This window comes from Rhinoraja longicauda, chromosome 15 (assembly GCF_053455715.1).
Source record: "Rhinoraja longicauda isolate Sanriku21f chromosome 15, sRhiLon1.1, whole genome shotgun sequence".
Lineage (NCBI taxonomy): Eukaryota > Metazoa > Chordata > Chondrichthyes > Rajiformes > Arhynchobatidae > Rhinoraja > Rhinoraja longicauda.
The window spans coordinates 25365973-25385791 of record NC_135967.1 but is presented as its reverse complement, the minus strand read 5'-3'; the positions used below and the strand labels follow the sequence as shown (position 1 = coordinate 25385791).

At 45.7% G+C, this 19819-nt stretch overlaps 1 protein-coding gene across 1 annotated transcript in view; it reads right to left on the bottom strand.

Annotated features, from left to right (window-relative positions):
* LOC144600567 (transmembrane protein 33-like) overlaps positions 1-7353 on the bottom strand; it is a 110937-nt gene extending 103584 nt beyond the window's left edge. Inside the window, exons 1-2 of the mRNA XM_078412300.1 lie at positions 7234-7353; positions 254-348 (exon numbers count right to left, since the gene is read on the bottom strand). Of these exons, the coding sequence (XP_078268426.1) occupies positions 254-348; positions 7234-7347 (209 nt within the window). The 5' untranslated portion in view covers positions 7348-7353. The remainder of the gene's footprint in view (positions 1-253; positions 349-7233) is intronic.
* Positions 7354-19819: the final 12466 nt, after the last annotated feature.

Below are 19819 nucleotides of genomic sequence, written 5' to 3'. Positions count from 1 at the left end.
TCAGAAGTAGACCAAATATAGATCACATTTAGTAATTAATAACCGTTAATATTTCTAAACATTTGTAGCATTCAGTATGACACCATAACTATGTTTAAAGCCCCATTTCAGGTACTTTAACCAATAAACTAGAGATAACCTTTTCTACTTATCAAGCAGTGCACTAGCTGCTACAATCGACATTTTATGATTTTTCTTAATACTTTACCTTTGCCCATATCTAATAATACATTTATTGTAAAATTCTACTCACCCAAAAATGGGAAACAGAAAAAAGAATGTTGACACCAGTGTGAATATTCGAAGCAGCCACATGATTGATTCTGTCTTGTTGCTCATCATGAATTGCTTTAAGGGGGAAGAAAGTGCATGATTACAAATGTAAATTTAAAAATAAGTATGAATATGAAGTACAGAATTAGGTACTTTAAGGATCAACATCGAGTCTTACATTTTCTCAATTTACCCCTGATCTGGATTCAGAGCTTTCATATATATCGGTTAGGCAAGCAAAAGAACTGTAGATTAAATCTAACATACACAAATGTACATACGAAAGAAAAATAAACAATACTGCATGAAAGGTATTAAATGATCCTCAATGGGCACAAAAGAACAGTAATTCAAAAGCTTGGACAACAATTCAGATACAGGGCCCTCCATAATGTTTGGGACAAAGACCATAATTTATCTATTTGCCTCTGTCCTCCATAATTTGAGATTTGTAATAGAAAAAAAAAATCACGTGTGGTTAACGTGAACATTGTCAGATTTTAATAAAGGCCATTTTTATACATTTTGGTTTCACCATGTAGAAATTACAGCAGTGTTTATACATAGTCCCCCCATTTCAGGGCACCATTATGTTTGGGACACAGCAATGTCATGTAAATGAAAGGAGTCATGTTTAGTATTTTGTTGCATATCCTTTGCATGCAATGACTGCTTGAAGTCTGCGATTCATGGACATCACTAGTTGCAGGGTGTCTTCTCTGGTGATGCTCTGCCAGGCCTGCATTGTAGCCATCTTTAGCTTATGCTTGTTTTGGGGGCTAGTCCCCTTCAGTTTCCCCTTCAGCATATAAAAGGCATGCTCAATTGGGTTCAGATCAGGTGACTGACTTGGCCACTCAAGAGTTGACCATTTTTTAGCTCCTTTGTTGCTTTAGCAGTATGTTTGGGATCATTGTCTTGCTGCAGAATGAACCGCCAGCCAATGAGTTTTGAGGCATTTGTTTGAACTTGAGCAGAAAGGATGCGTCTATACACTTCAGAATTCATTATGCTACAAACCATCAGCAGTTGTATCATCAATGACGATAAGTGAGCCAGTACCTTCAGCAGTCATACATGCCCAGGCCGTAACACCCCCACCACCGTGTTTCACAAATAAGGTGGTATGCTTTGGATCTTGGCCAGTTCCTTCTCTCCTCCATACTTTGCTCTTGCCAACACTCTGATATAAATTAATCTTCGGTTCATCTGTCCACAAGACCTTTTTCAAGAACTGTGGTTGATCTTTTAAGTACTTCTTGGCAAACTGTAACCCGGCCATCCTATTTTTGCGGCTAACCAATGATTTGCATCTTGCAGTGTAGCCTCTGTATTTCTGTTCATGAAATCGTCTGTGGACAATGGTCATTCACAAATCCACACCTGACCCCTGAAGAGTGTTTTTGATCTGTCAGACAGGTGTTTGTTTTTTTTTCCTTATTATAGAGAGAATTCTGTCATCAGCTGTGGAGGTCTTCCTTGGCCTGCCAGTCCCTTTGCAATTAGTAAGCTCACCAGTGCTCTCTTTCTTGTTAATGATGTTCCAAACAGTTGATTTTGGTAAGCCTAAGATTTGCTGCTGTTATCTCTAACAGTTTATTCTTGTTTCTCAGTCTCATAATGGCTTCTTTGACTTTCATGGGCACAACTTTGGTTCTCATCTTGATAAACACCAACAAAAGTGTCCAAAGGTGATGGAAAGACTGGAGCTGAGAGCTCTCTTATACCTGCATTAAGGAGGCAATTAAACACACCTGAGCAATTACAAACGCCTGTGAAGCCATGTGTCCCAGACATTATTTTCCCCTGAAATGGGGGAACTATGTATAAACACAGCTGCAATTTCTACATGGCGATACCAAAATGTATAAAAATACCCTTTAATAAAATCTGATAAAATAGCGAAAACACTAGCCATTAGACTAAGCATTAGACTAGCCATTAGACTAAGCAGGTACGTTAGTAGACTAATAAATGAGGATCAAACAGGATTTATATCTAAGAGACACTCATTCAATAATTTGAGACGTTTGCTTAACATAATGCACTCACATAAACCTCATGACCAAGAGTTATCTATCATCTCACTGGATGCAGAAAAAGCGTTTGATCAAGTAGAATGGGATTATATGATTAAAGTATTGCAAAAATTTCAATTGGGAGAGAACTTTATCGCATGGATAAAATTATTATATAATAAACCTACGGCTAGAATATTAACTAACAATATATTATCCTCGAAATTTGAACTATCAAGGGGCAATAGACAAGGATGTTCATTATCACCGTTGTTATTCGCTTTGGTAATTGAACCCCTTGCTGAAAAAATAAGAACACACCCGGATATTTATGGTTATAACACAAAATATTCGAATAACAAAATATCCCTATATGCCGATGATGTACTACTGTACATCACAAAACCACAAATTAGTATACCAAACATATTAAATTTAATTGAGGACTTTGGATCCTTTTCAGGATATAGAATAAATTGGAACAAAAGTGAAATTATGTCGATAAATCCAAAAGACTCAACACATCTCCGGAAATTCCCTTTTAAAATAGCTACAGAAAAATTCAAATATTTGGGAATTGAAATTACTAGAAATTACCAGGATATGTTTAAAGCCAATTATAATCCCTTACTTAAGAAATTAAATAATTTGATTAAATTCTGGAAAACACTTCCGATGTCCTTAATAGGCAGAATAAATGCTATAAAAATGATTTTCTTACCACAAATCCTATACCTATTTCAATCAATACCTATATATCTTCCTAAAAGGTTTTTCAAAAAATTGGACTCAGACATTACAAATTTTATATGGGATTATAAATCCCATAGAATACAAATAGCACACCTTAATAAACGAAAAGAGTTGGGGGGTCTAGCGCTCCCTAACTTTATGTATTATAATTGGGCAGTAAATATTAAAAATATGATTCACCTGCTGGACAATTCTGCCCATCAGGCGGCCTGGATCTTAATGGAAAAAGGGGACTGCTCCCCGAGTAATATAGGAGCGACTATCCTCTCACCAATAAATCTGAATAATAAAAATTATAATAAAAATCCAATTATACATAGCACAATTAGAACATGGAAACAAATAAAACAGAATCTAAAATTAAGAAACTTATCTCTTTTAATACCAATAGTCAATAATCCATCGTTTAAACCATCAATTATAGACAAATCATTTATACAATGGGAAAGAATGGGAATCAAATCGCTCGAAGATTTGTATGAATTGGGAAAATTACTATCATTTCAACAAATACAACTGAAATATAATTTGAAAAATAACCAATATTTTAAATATCTTCAAATTCGTGATTATCTGAAAAAATATACAAAAGATTATTATAATATGCCTTCCGACTTACTGGATGAAGCAATGAAGACAAAGGCGGAATCAGCTAATCTAATATCGTATTTATATAATATCATTTTAAACATAGCAATACCCACAACAGATGGAATTAGAAGAGACTGGGAACAAGAATTAGCTATAAAAATTTCAAAAGAGAGTTGGGATAATCATTTACTACAGGTGCATAAATGTTCGATCAACGTACGACATACGCTCATCCAATTCAAAACATTACATAGATTATATTATTCAAAAACTAAATTAAATAAAATCTTCCCGAATGTTTCACCAATTTGTGATAAATGTCTGTGTCAAGAAGCTACTATAGCGCATTCTTTTGTTTTTTGTACAAAAATCCAAAAATTCTGGTATGAAATATTTGATATTTTTTCAAAATTAATCAAAATAAAACTGGTACCAAAACCAGAATGGATCATTTTTGGAATATCGGAAGGTAACCCTGAATTAAACGTGTTTCAGAAGAATTTATTTAATTACGGGCTAATAATGGGAAAAAAGCTCATACTGAAATTCTGGAAAAATGCGCCCACACCAACAATAAAAATGTGGATATCAAATATGTTTGAAACACTACATTTGGAAGAGATGAGATTCCTCTTAGCAGGTAAAGCAGACCAATTCCAAAAGACGTGGTCTACGTTTCTGGACCTATTACAAGTATGAGGTGCAATAGTAATTTTACAAAGAAATAAATAAATAAATGGTATCAGGACCTGGTAACGGGAGGTAAAACAACAAAACAGACTTGGTTGGTAGTCCCCTTCCTGCGGAGTTTAATGTTATAATAGAGCGATTGTTTCTACTTTTTTTTTTTTTTTTTTTTTCTTCTTTCTTTTCTAGGGTCTACTTTCTTACTTTACTTTCTTCTCTAACTTCTTTTCCAAGGGGCTTTCTTTTCCCAACACTCTCTTGCACTTCACGACTCTTGCGCACTTTCTTTCTTTACTTCTTTACTTCTATCTTTTTCTTAAAGCTCAAAAAAAGGAAGCGGTATAAAAAATGTATTAAGATATATCTGTTGTATTATTGTAATTTACCGTACTTTTAATAAAAAAATAAAAATAAAAAAAATAAAAATAAAATCTGACAATGTGCACATTAACCACGTGTTTTTTTTTAAATTACAAATCTCAAATGTGGAGTACAGAGGCATATAAATAAATGATATGTCTTTGTCCCAAACATTATGGAGGGCACTGTACAATTCCAATGAAGTGGATGGGGAATTTAACTTCAGTTAATTAAATCATCTGGAATTAAAGTTAGTCTTAATCTCGGTGGTGACCAACAAACGGCTGGATTTTGTTACAAGACCATTCAGCATCTCTACTGTCTATCAGAGGAAATTTGCTATACTTAACCAGTTTAATCAGCTCAAGGTCCTTCTCACCAAACAATTCACTTGCCCTTTTTAATCAAAGCCAATGCAAGGACTGTGATAACAAATTCCTAACATCACATCAAAGGAATCTTTCTCTACCCCCCTTCCCTCCTCCTCCACAGGCATCTTACAACCCCCAATACAAGTTGTTTTGATATATTTTCGCAATATGATAGACAGAACACTGAATAGATAAGCTTATTTATTTATGAACATAAAAATGAGACCCCAATTTGGCAAAGCTACAACACAAAACTACATGGTATGATAAACACAGCTAACCAATTTCATGACCAATTGATCCGTTCGAAGCACTGGTGTCCTTCACCATCATTTGATCTAGATTCTAGGAAACCTATCAAGGGGCACTGTAACAATTCAGTAAGGTTACTCACAGATAGAGAGTAAACGCTACCTTGGTCAGTGAGTGTAAGAAAATAACTGCAGATGTTGGTACAAATCGGAGGTATTTATTCACAAAATACTGGAGTAACTCAGGCAGCATCTCAGGAGAGAAGGAATGGGTGACGTTTTGGGTCGAGACCCTTCTTCAGACTGATTTCAGGGGGGCGGGACAAATGAAGGATATAGGTGGAGATAGGAAGATAGAGGGAGATCTGGGAAGGAGGAGGGGAAGAGAGGGACAGAGGAACTATCTAAAGTTGGAGAAGTCGATGTTCATACCACTGGGCTGCAAGCTGCCCAGGCGAAATATGAGGTGCTGTTCCTCCAATTTCCGGTGGGCCTCACTATGGCACTGGAGGAGGCCCATGACCGAAAGGTCAGACTGGGAATGGGAGGGGGAGTTGAAGTGCTCGGCCACCGGGAGATCAGTTTGGCCAACGCGGACCGAGCGCAGGTGTTGAGCGAAGCGATCGCCGAGCCTGCACTTGGTTTCGCCGATGTAAATAAATTGACATCTAGAGCAGCGGATGCAATAGATGAGGTTGGAGGAGGTGCAGGTGAACCTTTGTCTCACCTGGAAAGACTGTTTGGGTCCTTGGATGGAGTTGAGGGGGGAGGTAAAGGGACAGGTGTTGCATCTCGTGCGGTTGCAGGGGAAAGTGCCCAGGGATTGGGTGGTTTGGGTAGGAAGGGACGAGTGGACCAGGGAGTTACGGAGGGAACGGTCTCTGCGGAACGCAGAGAGGGGAGGGGATGGGAAGATGTGGCCAGTGGTGGGATCCCATTGTAGGTGACGGAAATGTTGGCGGTTGATTTGTTGGATCCGCTGGCTGGTGGGGTGGAAGGTAAGAACGAGGGGGATTCTGTCCTTGTTGAGAGTGGGGGGAGGGGGAGCAAGAGCAGAGCTGCGGAATGTAGAAGCAACCCTAGTGAGAGCCTCATCTATAATGGAAGAGGGGAAGCCCCGTTTCCTGAAGAATGAGGACATCTCTGACGCCCTAGTGTGAAACACCTCATCCCAGGCGCAGACGGAGGAATTGGGAGTAGGGGATAGACTTTTTGCGGGGGACCGGGTGGGAAGAAGTATAGTCCAGATAGCTGTGCGAGTCAGTGGGTTTATAGTAAATGTCTGTCACTAGTCTGTTTCCTGTGATGGAGATGGTGAGGTCTAGAAACGGGAGGGAGATAGTCCAGGTATATTTAAGGGTAGGATGGAAATTGGAAGTGAAGTGTATGAAGTCAGTGAGTTCTGCATGGGTACAAGAGGTAGCACCAATGCAGTCGTCGATGATAGAGTTCAGGGATGGGGCCGGTGTACGCCCGGAACAGGGATTGTTCGACGTACCTGACAAAGAGGCAGGTGTAGCTAGGGCCCATGCGAGTGCCCATAGCTACGCCTCTGGTTTGGAGGAAGTGGGAGGAGTCAAAGGAGAAGTTGTTAAGGGTAAGAACCAGCTCTGCTAGGCGGAGGAGAGTGTTGGTAGATGGGGATTGGCTGGTTCTACGGTCGAGGAAGAAATGGAGGGCTTCGAGACCATCCTTGTGGGGGATGGAAGTGTAGAGTGACTGGACATCCAGTGATGTCTACATCTAAAAAAGAATACAATTACAAAGAGCATCAATAATAAAAACCTTTCTCCTATGTTTAAATACCCAGCCAGTTTTGTCTTTGTAAATCTAGCACTGGGAGCAAAGATCACAATCATACACTCCTTACTGATCAGCTCAACCCTTTCCAATCCATTGTTGTACTATGTCAAAATAAATGATGTTTACCGAGACTGAAATTGGCGAACTGGCTTTAGCACCATCGTTATCAACCCCAGGGTCTTTGGTTGTGTCGGCAGCAATCCCATCCTGGGTGGTTTCATATGATTCTGGATCTGCCATCTCAAAGTTCACTGATTTAAACAAAAGCACAACAATAAGCATTGAGTCCCAAAATAAAATGCATGTTTTCTCTATCTTGAATTTACCTAACACATATAACAGATAAACGTCTCAATAGGTTCATAGATGTATACTCAGGAAAAGGCAGTGTTAGAAGTAGACACATTGATCAAAAGCTTGATCATTGGCCATGACTTTAAGGAAAATCATAAATGAAGACAAAATGTAGAAACAGTGCCAGACATTGAAAAACATAACTTTCCAAAAAATCCTATGGAAGTCTACATTTTCATTATCATCTGCATTTGAAATACTACCTTGGGTTGGATATTTTTCCCATGTGATGACCCGACCCCCCCCCCTCGCATGCTGCTTTTTTCCGGGGCCAATTTTGGATGTAAGTGAGACAGTTTAAGTCAGGGGTGTCAAACTCATTTTCACCCCGGGCCACATCAGCATTATGGTTGCCCTCAAAGGGCCGGTTGTAACTGCCCCCCCCCTTTCCCCCACTCTCTCCTCCCCCCCCCACCACATTCTCTCCTCCCCCAGCCCCTCTCACTCTCCCCCAGCCCCACACTCGCCTCCACCCCTCCTCACCCACCCCCGCCTCCCCCACTCTCTCCTCCCCTAACCCCCCTTCCACCCCTACCCTCCCCTCCACCCACTCGCCCCACCTGCATTCTCACCGTCCCACTCCCCCCCACCGTCCCCCTTCCCCCCACTCTCTTCCCCCCACCACCACCCCCCTTCCCCTCACACTCCCTCTCTCCTCCCCCCACCCTCCCCCTCCTTTCACTCTCACTGTCCCCTTCCCCCCACCCACCTTTTCCTCCCTCCCCACCCTCCCCCCACTCCCCTGACCCCCTTCCCCCCTCCACCTCATCCCCCCACCACCCCTCCCCTGCTGTCCCCTTCCCCCACCCCTCCTCCTCCCCCCCACCCAGTCTGCCCTCCTCCCCAGTCCCACTCTCCCTCCCACCCGCACTCGCACTCTCCCCACCCCTTTCCCCACGACCCCCTTTTCCACCACTCCCTCCTCCCCCAGCCCCTCTATCCCCCACTCCTCTCCTCCCCCCCACCCTCACCCCCTCAAATCCCAACCCACCCCTCCACACTCGCCCCACCCCCATTCTCACTGCCCCCCCACCCCCACTGTCCTCTCTTCCCCACTCCCCCTTCCCCCACCCTCTTCCCCCCACCACCACCACCCCCCTCCCCCCACCATCACCACCCCCCCTCCCCCCACCACCACCACCCCCCCCTCCCCCCACCACCACCACCCCCCCTCCCCCCACCACCACCACCCCCCCTCCCCCCACCACCACCACCCCCCTCCCCCCACCACCACCACCCCCCTCCCCCCACCACCACCACCCCCCTCCCCCCCCCCACCACCACCACCCCCCCCTCCCCCCACCACCACCACCCCCCCTCCCCCCACCACCACCACCCCCCTCCCCCCACCACCACCACCCCCCTCCCCCCACCACACTCTCTCCTCCTCCCTCACTCACTCCTCCACCACCCCCTCCTCCACCACCCCCTCCTCCACCACCCCCTCCTCCCCTTTCACTCACTGTCCCCTTCCCCCCACCTTCTCCCCCACTCTTCCCTGACCCCACTGTCCCCCTTCCCCCCACCCCCTCCTCCCCCCACCACCACCCTCCTCCTCCCCAGTCCCACTCCCTCTGCTCCTCCCACCCCCTCTCTGCTCCTCCCACCCCCACTCTCTGCTCCTCCCACCCCCACTCTCTGCTCCTCCCACCCCCACTCTCTGCTCCTCCCACCCCCACTCTCTGCTCCTCCCACCCCCACTCTCTGCTCCTCCCACCCCCACTCTCTGCTCCTCCCACCCCCACTCTCTACTCCTCCCACCCCCACTCTCTACTCCTCCCACCCACACTCTCTACTCCTCCCACCCTCCCCCCACTCTCCTCTTCCCTGACCCCCACTGTTCCCCTTCCACCGACCCCCTCTCTCTTCCCCAACCACCACCCCCACCCCTGCTGTCCCCCTCCCCAGTCCCACTCTCCCCCTCTTCTCTCCTCACCCACTCTCACTCTCCCCCCCCTTTCTCCTCCCCCCACCCCCCCCATTCTCTCCTCCACCCACCATCACCCCCCCTCCTACCCCCACCATTCCCTCCACCCACTCGTCCCACAGGTCCACTTCCCTCCGTGGAGCCGTTGGCGGCGAAAGACACTTACCGAGCGTGCAGGGAGGAGGAGGGAGCTCCGGACTGCTCGAGTTGGGCAGCGGAGGTGGGACTACTCGAGTCGGGCAGCGGCGGATCTGGGAGCGTCGGGAGGGGAGAGAGGCGCGGCGGGAGGCGCGCACAAGATGGCGGAGCGTGAGGAGGCCGCCATCTTTGTCGTCGGTGGCAGCGGCCCTCCTCGACGCCGCCATCGGTGGAAGCAGCCGCTGAAGGAGAAGAAGCTGCCCGCTGCGCTGCGCTGCGGCTTGTGTGCGGTAATGTTGCTGGGCCCGGGCGGGAGGGGGGACTCGAGGACGCCGTGGCGTGGGTTGAAGGGACGGAAGGGAAGGATGAGCGGCCCTCCTCGACGCCGCCATCGGTGGAAGCAGCCGCTGAAGGAGAAGCTGCCCGCTGCGCTGCGGCTTGTGTGCGGTAACGGTGCTGGGCCCGGGCGGGAGGGGGGACTCGAGGACGCCGTGGCGTGGGTTGAAGGGACGGAAGGGAAGGATGAGCGGCCCTCCTCGACGCCGCCATCGGTGGAAGCAGCCGCTGAAGGAGAAGAAGCTGCCCGCTGCGCTGCGGCTTGTGTGCGGTAACGGTGCTGGGCCCGAAATTATTTAGCAGGTCTGACCATCTCCCTCCTGCTCGGGAGTGTCCCCCGGGTGTGGGAGAGTGAGGGGAGTGGGAGCGGCTCCGCTAACGGCGTCCATCTTGTTTGTGCGAGTGAGGAGAGGCCGTGCCGTCAGACGCACAGCACTTTTGAAAAATGTGTTTAGAAATCAAAGTTTGAAAGTTAAAAATGTCTGTAACTTAAAAGATATTCGACCAATGACAATAAAGCTCTCACGGGCCACATAAAATGACGTGGCGGGCTGGATTCGACCCGCGGGCCTTGAGTTTGACGCATGTGGTTTAAGTGATTGAGGTTTCAGAATCAGTAGGTAGTTACAAAAGTGCATAGGGTTAATCTGCTAAATGAAAAAATAAATTATTTAGCAGGACTGACAGCATCTGTGCAGAGAGAAACAATTTTTCATGTCAATGATCTTTCGTCAGACCTAGACAAAGATTGTGAACAAGCACAGTTGGTTGTAAATGAGAAGTGTAAGAAAATAACTGCAGATGCTGGTACAAATCGAAGGTATTTATTCACAAAATGCTGGAGTAACTCAGCAGGTCAGGCAGCATCTCAGGATAGAAGGAATGGGTGACGTTTCAGGTCGAGACCCTTCTTCAGACTGAAGAAGAGTCTCGACCCGAAACGTCACCCATTCCTTCTCTCCTGAGATGCTGCCTGACCTGCTGAGTTACTCCAGCATTTTGTGAATAAATACCGTAAATGAGAAGTGAGTGCAAAGCGAATGTCTGTGCGAGGGTGGAAATGAGGAGTTTGTGAAAGAAATTGAGGTTGTGTCCATTGAAGGGGTGATGGCTTGTTAATTACAAGGGATCTGCCTGAAGGATAAATAAATATAAGGAAAGGAAAGACAAACGAGGAAAGCAAAAAGAGGTGGAACTGAGGTACAATACACTCAGTTGCTATGCTTTTCATAACAAAATTCACAGTGAATGAACTAACACTAAACAGCAGAGATTCAAAAATGGTTTATTTCTAAATTGCTTTCAATTAAATTGTTACATTAGAATGTCTCAAAGGACATAACACAAAATAAGCAAAAGTCTCAATTTAACATCTCTTCCAGATGAGCAACACATCTAACATTGCAATACTTCTCAAAACTTAATTGAAGTAAGTCAGTGTGCCTTCAAGCCTGAATATGATACTCCAACCCACACATATCTCAAAAGATGGATTTCCAAGTAACTGAATGAGTGTGACAGAATCTTAACTTCTTATCAAAACACTTCCTTAAAATCTTCAGCATGTGATTAAAATGTCAGATTCCATGGAACATCAAGCCACATCAATATTCTCCATGATGTCAGCCCAGCTACGTCATCATAAGGTACCTACATATGCTACAACTTGAAAAGTTAAGCTAAATATCACAGTGCAGTCAATACACCATGAAACTAATATCATGTTCTATACACATGCAGTTAACAGAGGAAGCTGCTGTCAATTATTATAATGAAAAATAACTGCCTATGCTGGTTTAAAAGGTAGACTCAAAATGCTGGAGTAACTCAGCAGGTCAGGCAGTATTTCTGGAGAAAATGGATAGCTAACGTTTAGAGGGGAGAGGAGCTGGATGTGAGAAAAAAAAGCATTACAAATCAAGGCAACAACAAATGAGCTCAGGCAAAGGGGTTCCCTGACAGGCTGGTTGTTGGCTAGAGATGGTGTGATCCCAAGAGGGATTGTGCAACTAGTCAAGGAGTTGGGGTGGGAGGTGTGCTCTCAATGATAAAATCAAAGTGCTGGAGGGGCAGCTCAGCGGGTCAGGCAGCATCTGTGGACGGACTGTGGAGTCCACAAATGTCACCTCCTTGCTGCCGATCCCTTCACCGGTGTGCCGCAGCACAAGCAGCGTCGAGCCTGGACCCACCCGCATGCCGGGTGGGTGAAGACCAACGGGGGACACTGGGGACTCGGGGATCATCGGAGCCGCTTCCCCGCCATTTGCCGGACTTCCGGGACGCGCAGCCGCTCTACTCACCGGTTCCAGATGCTTCTGACCGGAAGAAGCTGTTCCTGCCGGCGTGCTCTCAACCAAACGCCAGTCAAGCCCCGTGACTGACAGGCCGGCTGGCCATAGAGAATGCAGACTGTGGGCTACGCCTTTGGGATATTGACCAATAAACACTCGGGGCCCTGACAAACAGGTTAGGTTGCCATCAGGCGAACGGTGAAGCGGGAACTGCGCTTGCGCGACCGTGCAGAGGCATTCCTGGTGCAAATAACTAATGTGAGAACATTATTTTCCCTCCAGAGTTTGAAGTAAGTTACAGACACACACCAAAACCAAGAAACATTCATTGTGGGTATCACGTTAATTTTTAAAAATAATCTTCTCCTTAATTTGGAAAACTGGATGCATTGCCACATGAGAGGAATAGATTCAATAGATGGGGTAGATGCATAGAGCCTCTTGCCCAGAGTGGGAGAATCGAGGACCAGAGGACATAGGTTCAAGGTGAAGGGGAAACAATTTAACAGGAATCCGAGAGGTAACTTTTTCACACAAAGGGTGGTGGGTGTATTGAACAAGTTGCCAGAGGAGGTAGTTGAGGCTGGGACTATCCCATCGTTTCAGACACAGACAGGACAGGTTTGGAAGGATATGGACCAAGAGCAGGGCAAGTGGGACTAGTATGGCTGGGACATTGTTGGCCGGTGTTGGTGAGTTGGGCTGAAGGGCCTGTTTCCACACTGTATGACTAAATAATTTGGTTTATTGGTGTTGTACAACAGGATGCTTGTTGTAGAACTTCAGATTTTATTTCTTGATCGAATATCAATTCAATCAACAAAATGGGTTGGGCTTGTCATCTCTGGTAATGCTATCATGCAAGCATAGAACAGAAGAACCAAGGCAAGATACTGATAATGTTGTAAATCTGTAATAAGTACAGAGAAGGCTGGGCATACTTAGACAGACAACAGATATGTTTACTGTTGTAATTACACACTGATGAGCCAAAACATTATGACCTGATGAGCCAAAACATTATGACCACCTGCCTAATATGCTGTTGGGCCTCCGTGTGCAGCCCCATACGCAGCAGGTTGCGATGCACTGTGTATTGTGAAACCCCTGTCCCACTGAGGCGACTTTTTAAAGCGACTACAGACGACTAGGCTGTCGCCACACGGTCGCCGGGGTGTCGCCTGTATGGTCTTGAGTAGTCTCCTCAGTCACCCAAAGAGCCGTAGCATCTTTCTGGTCGCCGCTGGATTTTCACAATGTTGAACAGTGGGTTTGACGCCAATGAGCGTAGCTTGACGTCTCCTGATGTAACTGCTGTCATAGGTTGTCACCAGATGACGTAGGTTGTCGCCGGTGCTGACTTTGGTGAATTCCATTGGCGACTACCTACGTCAACCGGCGACAGGTACCGGCGTCAAAACCGGAGCCAAAATGACGTGAATTGTCTTCAGTTGTCTTCAGTTGTCGCCAACAGGGACGTAGCTTGTCGTGGGTGGACGTAGGTTGACTTTGGTTGTTGTAGGTTGTCGCCTGTGTGGTCGTAGGTGCGGTCGTAGGTGGATGCCCTACTCGCGACGATTGGGTCGCTGGTTGTCGGTAGCTTGCCGCAGCTTGACGTCGACTAGGTGGTAGGTTATAGCTTGTCGTAGACATTGTCGTGGGCGGGGGGGGGGTCCACTCACCGTTTTTTCGGCAACCTGCTACGACTATGACAGTCACCGAAGGCAGTGGAGGCCAGTTCGTTGGATGCTTTCAAGAGAGAGCTGGATAGAGCTCTTAAGGATAGCGGAGTGAGGGGGTATGGGGAGAAGGCAGGAACGGGGTACTGATTGAGAGTGATCAGCCATGATCGCATTGAATGGCGGTGCTGGCTCGAAGGGCTGAATGGCCTACTCCTGCACCTATTGTCTATTGTCTATTGTCTATTGTCTTCTAAAAAATCGCCTAAGTGGGACAGGCCCTTGACACATTCCTCCTGTGACCACTATTAAAAATTTCTGTGACTTGTGCCACAGTAGACCTTCTGTCGGTTCGGACCAGACGGGATAGCCTTTTTTGCCCTCGCGCTTCAATGAGCCTTGGGCGCCCAACATCCTGTCGCCAGTTTGTGGTTTGTCCCTCCTCGGACCACTGTCGGTAGGTACTCACCACTGCTGACCGGGAGCACCACACAAGCCTTGCCGTTTCAGAGGTGCTCTGACCCATAACAATTTGTCCCTTGTTAAAGTCATTCAGGTCTTTACTCCTGCCCATTTCTCCTGCATCCAACACATCAACTTCAAGAACTGACTGTTCACTTGCTGCCTAATATATCTGACCCCTTGACAGGTGCATTGTAACAAGATAATCAAAGTGATTCACTTTGCCTGTCAGTGGTCATAATGTTTTGGCTCATCGGTGTATTACCTAATTGAATAGAAACTCAGCGAGGTCTTGCACATTTCAGACATACTATAAGACAATAAAGATAGGACTATAAATGAAAAAGCATAGTAATCCTTCATTATTATCTCAGAACAATCTGTTAGCTTCACAGTACGTGGTAATTGAAATTGACATGTAATTCGTTCTAATGACAGGTGTGCATTGATACTCTGTTAAACAATGTATCATTGAGCCTTTAGTATTTTTAGCTTGCAGTAACTGTCGAGATTTCCCTGCGAGAACGGGGGCAAATTAAAAAGGCAAGCCTCACAGTTGGTGGTCTCAGCTGTCAGAATTTCCCTGCAAGAATGCGGAGCAAGTTAAAAAGCCAAGTCTCAGAATTGGTAATCTCAGCTGCAGGGATTCACAGATTGGCTAATTGGCCAATAAAAGGAAGGAAAGCCGAAGTGAAGCGGCCATCATGGGAGTGGACAGAGTAAGAGTGGGGCATTGAGGGTTTAGCTTAAAAAGGTTCTTCTTGAGGAGGCTTTGGTGAGTGTGATATCAGGATGATTTGGTCTGTCACTTTCTGTTTATTTCAAAGTATAACATGGTCCTGGGAAGGTGGGATGGGAGCTAGTGCAGTGGAGTGCTCGGCTGGAGGGATGTGGAAGCTGAGAAAGACGGCCAATGTCCCTGAGGGCTACATCTGTAGAAGATGTGTCCAGTCGCAGCTTCTTAGAGACCATGTTGGTAAACTGGAGCTGGAGCTGGATGACCTCGGGCTCATCCAGGAGAATGCTGAAGTCATAGATAGCAGTTATCATAAGGTGGTCATACCAAAGGTGCAGCAGAGAATAGATGGGTGACAACCAGGAAAAGGAGTAGGTAAAAATATCAGGAATCCCCTGTGGCCATCCCCCTGCAAAACAGGTATACCAATTCTGATACTCTGCAGGCGAATGACGGTTTAGGGGAGAACAGCACCACCAGGTCTGTGGCATCGGCCAGATCTGAGGCAAAGCAGGGTGGGGTGAAGTCAGGCAGAGCAATAGCAATAGGGGACTCAATAGTTAGGGGAACAGACAGGAGAGTCTATGGCAGCAGATGGGACTCCAGGATGTTCTGGTGATTAGAAGGGCTACAAGGGGCCATGAAATGCCATTGGTGAATCAAATTAATGAAAATCCCAAGGGTTTTTATATGTACATTAAAAATAAGAGACCAGGAAGAAGGTAGGACCGCTCAAAGATAAAGGATGGAATCTATGCTTAGAGTCAGAAGATGTAAGTGACTATTGGAGAGAACTCTTCGAGGTAGGATATACTCTCATTTGGAATTGAATGGGCTAATTAGGGATAGCCAGCACGACGTTGTACATGACAGGTCATGTCTCACTAACTTGACTGAGTTTTTTGAGGAGGTGTCAAAGGAGATTGATGAAAGTAGGGCGGTGGATGTTGTATTTATGTATTTTAGTAAGGCTTTTGATAAGGTCCTTCATGGTGGACTGATACAGAAGATTAAGTTGTATGGGATTGTCTAAGACTTGTTTCATATGGATTTGGAACTGGTTGAGACATAGAAGACAGAGGGTTGTTACGGATGGCAGACATTCTGGCTGGAGTTCTGTGACCAGTGGATATACCTCACAATTGTGATGTGAACTCTAAAGGTGATAGCCATATTTGTCTATTTCGACACCACCTATTAGGTCCACGTCAGAACTCTTGAGAGATCCCAAAACAGATGACAATGCAATCAATGGCTTCCACAGCATAACGTGTCCAGTACTGTGGAAAATCTCCTTATTTACTCTGGTTGCTCCTCTCTACCCAAAGAGAATGAATTGAACTCAACTGTACTTGAATTGAGGGACTCTGCAACCTTCCAAACCAAGTAGTGCACTACAAACTAATGGATGTTACTTGACTCTCCAATACAAATCTTAAAAGGGCCAGAAATATAGAAATTCCCTGCGATCATTACTTTCATTGTCACCAGCTGTGCAGCAGAAGATGTAGTTGAAGCAGGTGGTAGTACAATCAGTCACTTAAAGTTAACATGCAGGTACAGCAGGTAGTGAAAAAACCTAATGGCATATTGGCCTTTATAACAAGTGGAGTTGAGTATAAGAGCAAAGAGGTCCTTCTGCAGTTGTACAGGGCCCTAGTAAGACCACACCTGATGTACTGTGTGCAGTTTTGGTCTCCAAATTTGAGGAAGGACATTCTTGCTATTGAGGGAGTGCAGCGTAGGTTCACTAGGTTAATTCCCGGAATGGCAGGACTGTCGTATGTTGAAAGACTGGAGTGACAGGGCTTGTATACACTGGAATTTAGAAGGATGAGAGGGGATCTTATCGAAACATATAAGATTATTAAGGGATTGGACACGTTAGAGGCAGAAAACATGTTCCCAATGTTGTGCGAGTCCAGAACCAGGGGCCACGATTTAAGAATAAAGGGTAGGCCATTTAGAACGGAGATGACGAAAAACTTTTTCAGTCAGAGGGTTGTAAATCTGTGGAATTCTCTGCCTCAGAAGGCAGTGGAGGCCAATTCTCTGGATGCATTCATGAGAGAGCTCGATAGAGCTCTTAAAGATAGCAGAGTCAGGTGGTATGGGGAAAAGGCAGGAACGGGGTACTGATTGACAGTGATCAGCCATGATCACATTGAATGGTGGTGCTGGCTTGAAGGGACGAATGGCCTATTCCTGCACCAATTGTCTATTGTCTATTGTCTACTCGCCGTAACAATAGCATAGGTAAGATGTTGGCAGAAAATCATGCTGTGGATAAGGTTTCCTACGTAGAGTTAATGTTTTTTTGTGCTCTTCTGGCATGATGCCATGTTCTTTGAGTATTTCTATTTTACACAGACACCCCCCAAGTCAACATCTATATACTAAAACTCTCGTTTCTTATCTTATTTGTGATTGAACTTCAGCCAAAACGGTACACGATAGCGCGACAATTGTAGGCCCACCTTACTCACCATTGTCACTTTAGTGATAATGCGAGTAGTTTTATTGAAATCGGTGTTATATTTTTTAAGTTATTCGCATTTTTAAGTTTAAAAGGAGGGGAGGGGAGCAGGGAGGGGGGAAGGGGGGAGAAGGGAGAGGGGAGGGGGGTTGAGGAGAGAGGGGAGGGGGGGAGGACAGGGTGCTGCACCAATGCAGGAGAGGTTTGGGCCCAACAGGTCCACTTTGTCTAGTATTTATTTAAAACACAGATTGCCACACGATAATGATTGTTTTGCCACCAAAGTGGAAGGAAACCGTAATAAAGCATGCAAAGGCTTCTTCGGCCCCAGGGCCGAATGGAGTCCCTTACTGCGTATATAAAAGTGGACCTAATGTGCTTAGATTCTTGTGGAGGCTCTTGCGTATAGTTTGGGAGAAGCAGGTATATACCATGGGTTTGGTGTAGAGCGGGGGAATTTTCATTCCCAAGGAGAAAGAGTCTTCAGAGTTAAGTCAGTTTAGGCCTATATGACTCCTAAATGTAGAAGGTAAGATTTTCTTTAGCATTGTGGCACAGAGGCTGGCAAGTTATTTAGAAAGGAATACATTAATAGATACCACAGTGCAGAAAGCAAGAATCCCAGGTTTCGCAGGTTGTTTAGTGAAATATGGCACCAGATTCAGACGGCCAAGCTCGAGAAAAGAGATTTGCATATAGTGTTTTTGGACCTGGCAAATGCGTTTGCATCTGTGCCACATAGTCTTACTTGGAGTACTTTTGATTTCTTTAGAGTTCCAAAATCAATAGTAAATATAGTGAAAGCATATTTCCCAGATGTCCGAATGTGTTTTGGCACAGCTGACTTTTCGAAAGCATGGCAGAGACTAGAGATGGGCATTATGGCAGGGTGTACTAGTTCCCCGATAGCGTTTACAATGGCGATGGAGCTAGTGATTTAGAGCATCATGGTGGATCGTAGGTGGGGAGAGACGGCAGGACGGACTGTGCCTCCCTCCAATCAGGGCCTACATGGATGATATGACCTTGGTGACCACAACAGTAGCTGGTACCAGAAGTTGTTAGAGAAGTTAAATGATAATCTTAAATGGGCTAGATTGAAGATTAAGCCTAGTAAGTCACGGAGTATTTCTCTGGCAAGAGGAAAGGTAGTAGAGAAAAGGTTCTGTGTACATAGAAACATGGAAAATAGGTGCATGAGGAGGCCATTCATTGTGATCATGGCTGATCATCCACAATCAATAATCCGTGCCTGCCTTCTCCCCATATCCCTTGATTCCAGTAGCCCCTAGAGCTCTATCTAACTCTCTCTTAAATCCATTCAGTGATTTGGCCTCCACTGCCCTCTGTGGCAGAGAATTCCACAAATTCACAACTCTCTGGGTGAAAAAGTTCCTTCTCACCTGTTTTAAATGGCCTCCCCTTTATTCTAAGACCGTGGCCCCTGGTTCTGGACTCACCCAACATTGGGAACATTTTTCCTGCATCTAGCTTGTCCAGTCCTTTTATAATTTTATATGTTTCTATAAAATCCCCTCTCATCCTTCTAACGCCAGTGAATACAAGCCTAGTCTTTTCAATCTTTCCTCATATGACAGTCCCGCCATCCCAGAGATCAATCTCGTGAACCTACGCTGCACCGCCTCAATTACAAGGATGTCCTTCCTCAAATTAGGAGACCAAAACTGTACACAATACTCCAGTTGTGATCTTACCGGTCCAGTCCAGTCCAGTCGCCGTCGTGGTAGCTCTGCGGGAACTGTGCGTTTTAAACTGGTATGTTTATTTTAAAATTATCCCTAAGTGCTCTAGCGTGTGCTAGCATTTAGCATTAACCAATGTACGACCGGGAAACGCTCGTAAAATTAAACTCGAGCGCTACCGGAGCACTATTAAACAGAAAACTACTCACCGATATACTGATAGAGATCATCAAAGGAGCGCACCGCGGCAGCAGCAGTGGGAGCGCAGGTCAGTGGGAAAGTCGGAAAAAACACAGAGGGAAGCGAGGGGGGATTCGGAACAGGCTGAGAGCCCAAGCCTTACGTCCACCTCTGCCCAGCATACTTCTGGCCAACGTCCAGTCCCTGGAGAACAAGCTGGATGACCTGAGGGCGAGGATCAGATTCCAGAGGGACATAAAGAACTGTAACATCCTTTGTCTGACTGAAACATGGCTGACCCCGCTGGTGCCTGACCAGGTGATCTGCCCATCCGAGTCCTTCACTGTTTTCCGGGCGGACAGAACGGAAGAATCCGGGAAATCCAAGGGCGGAGGAGTCTGCTTCTTGACCAATAATAACTGGTGTAATC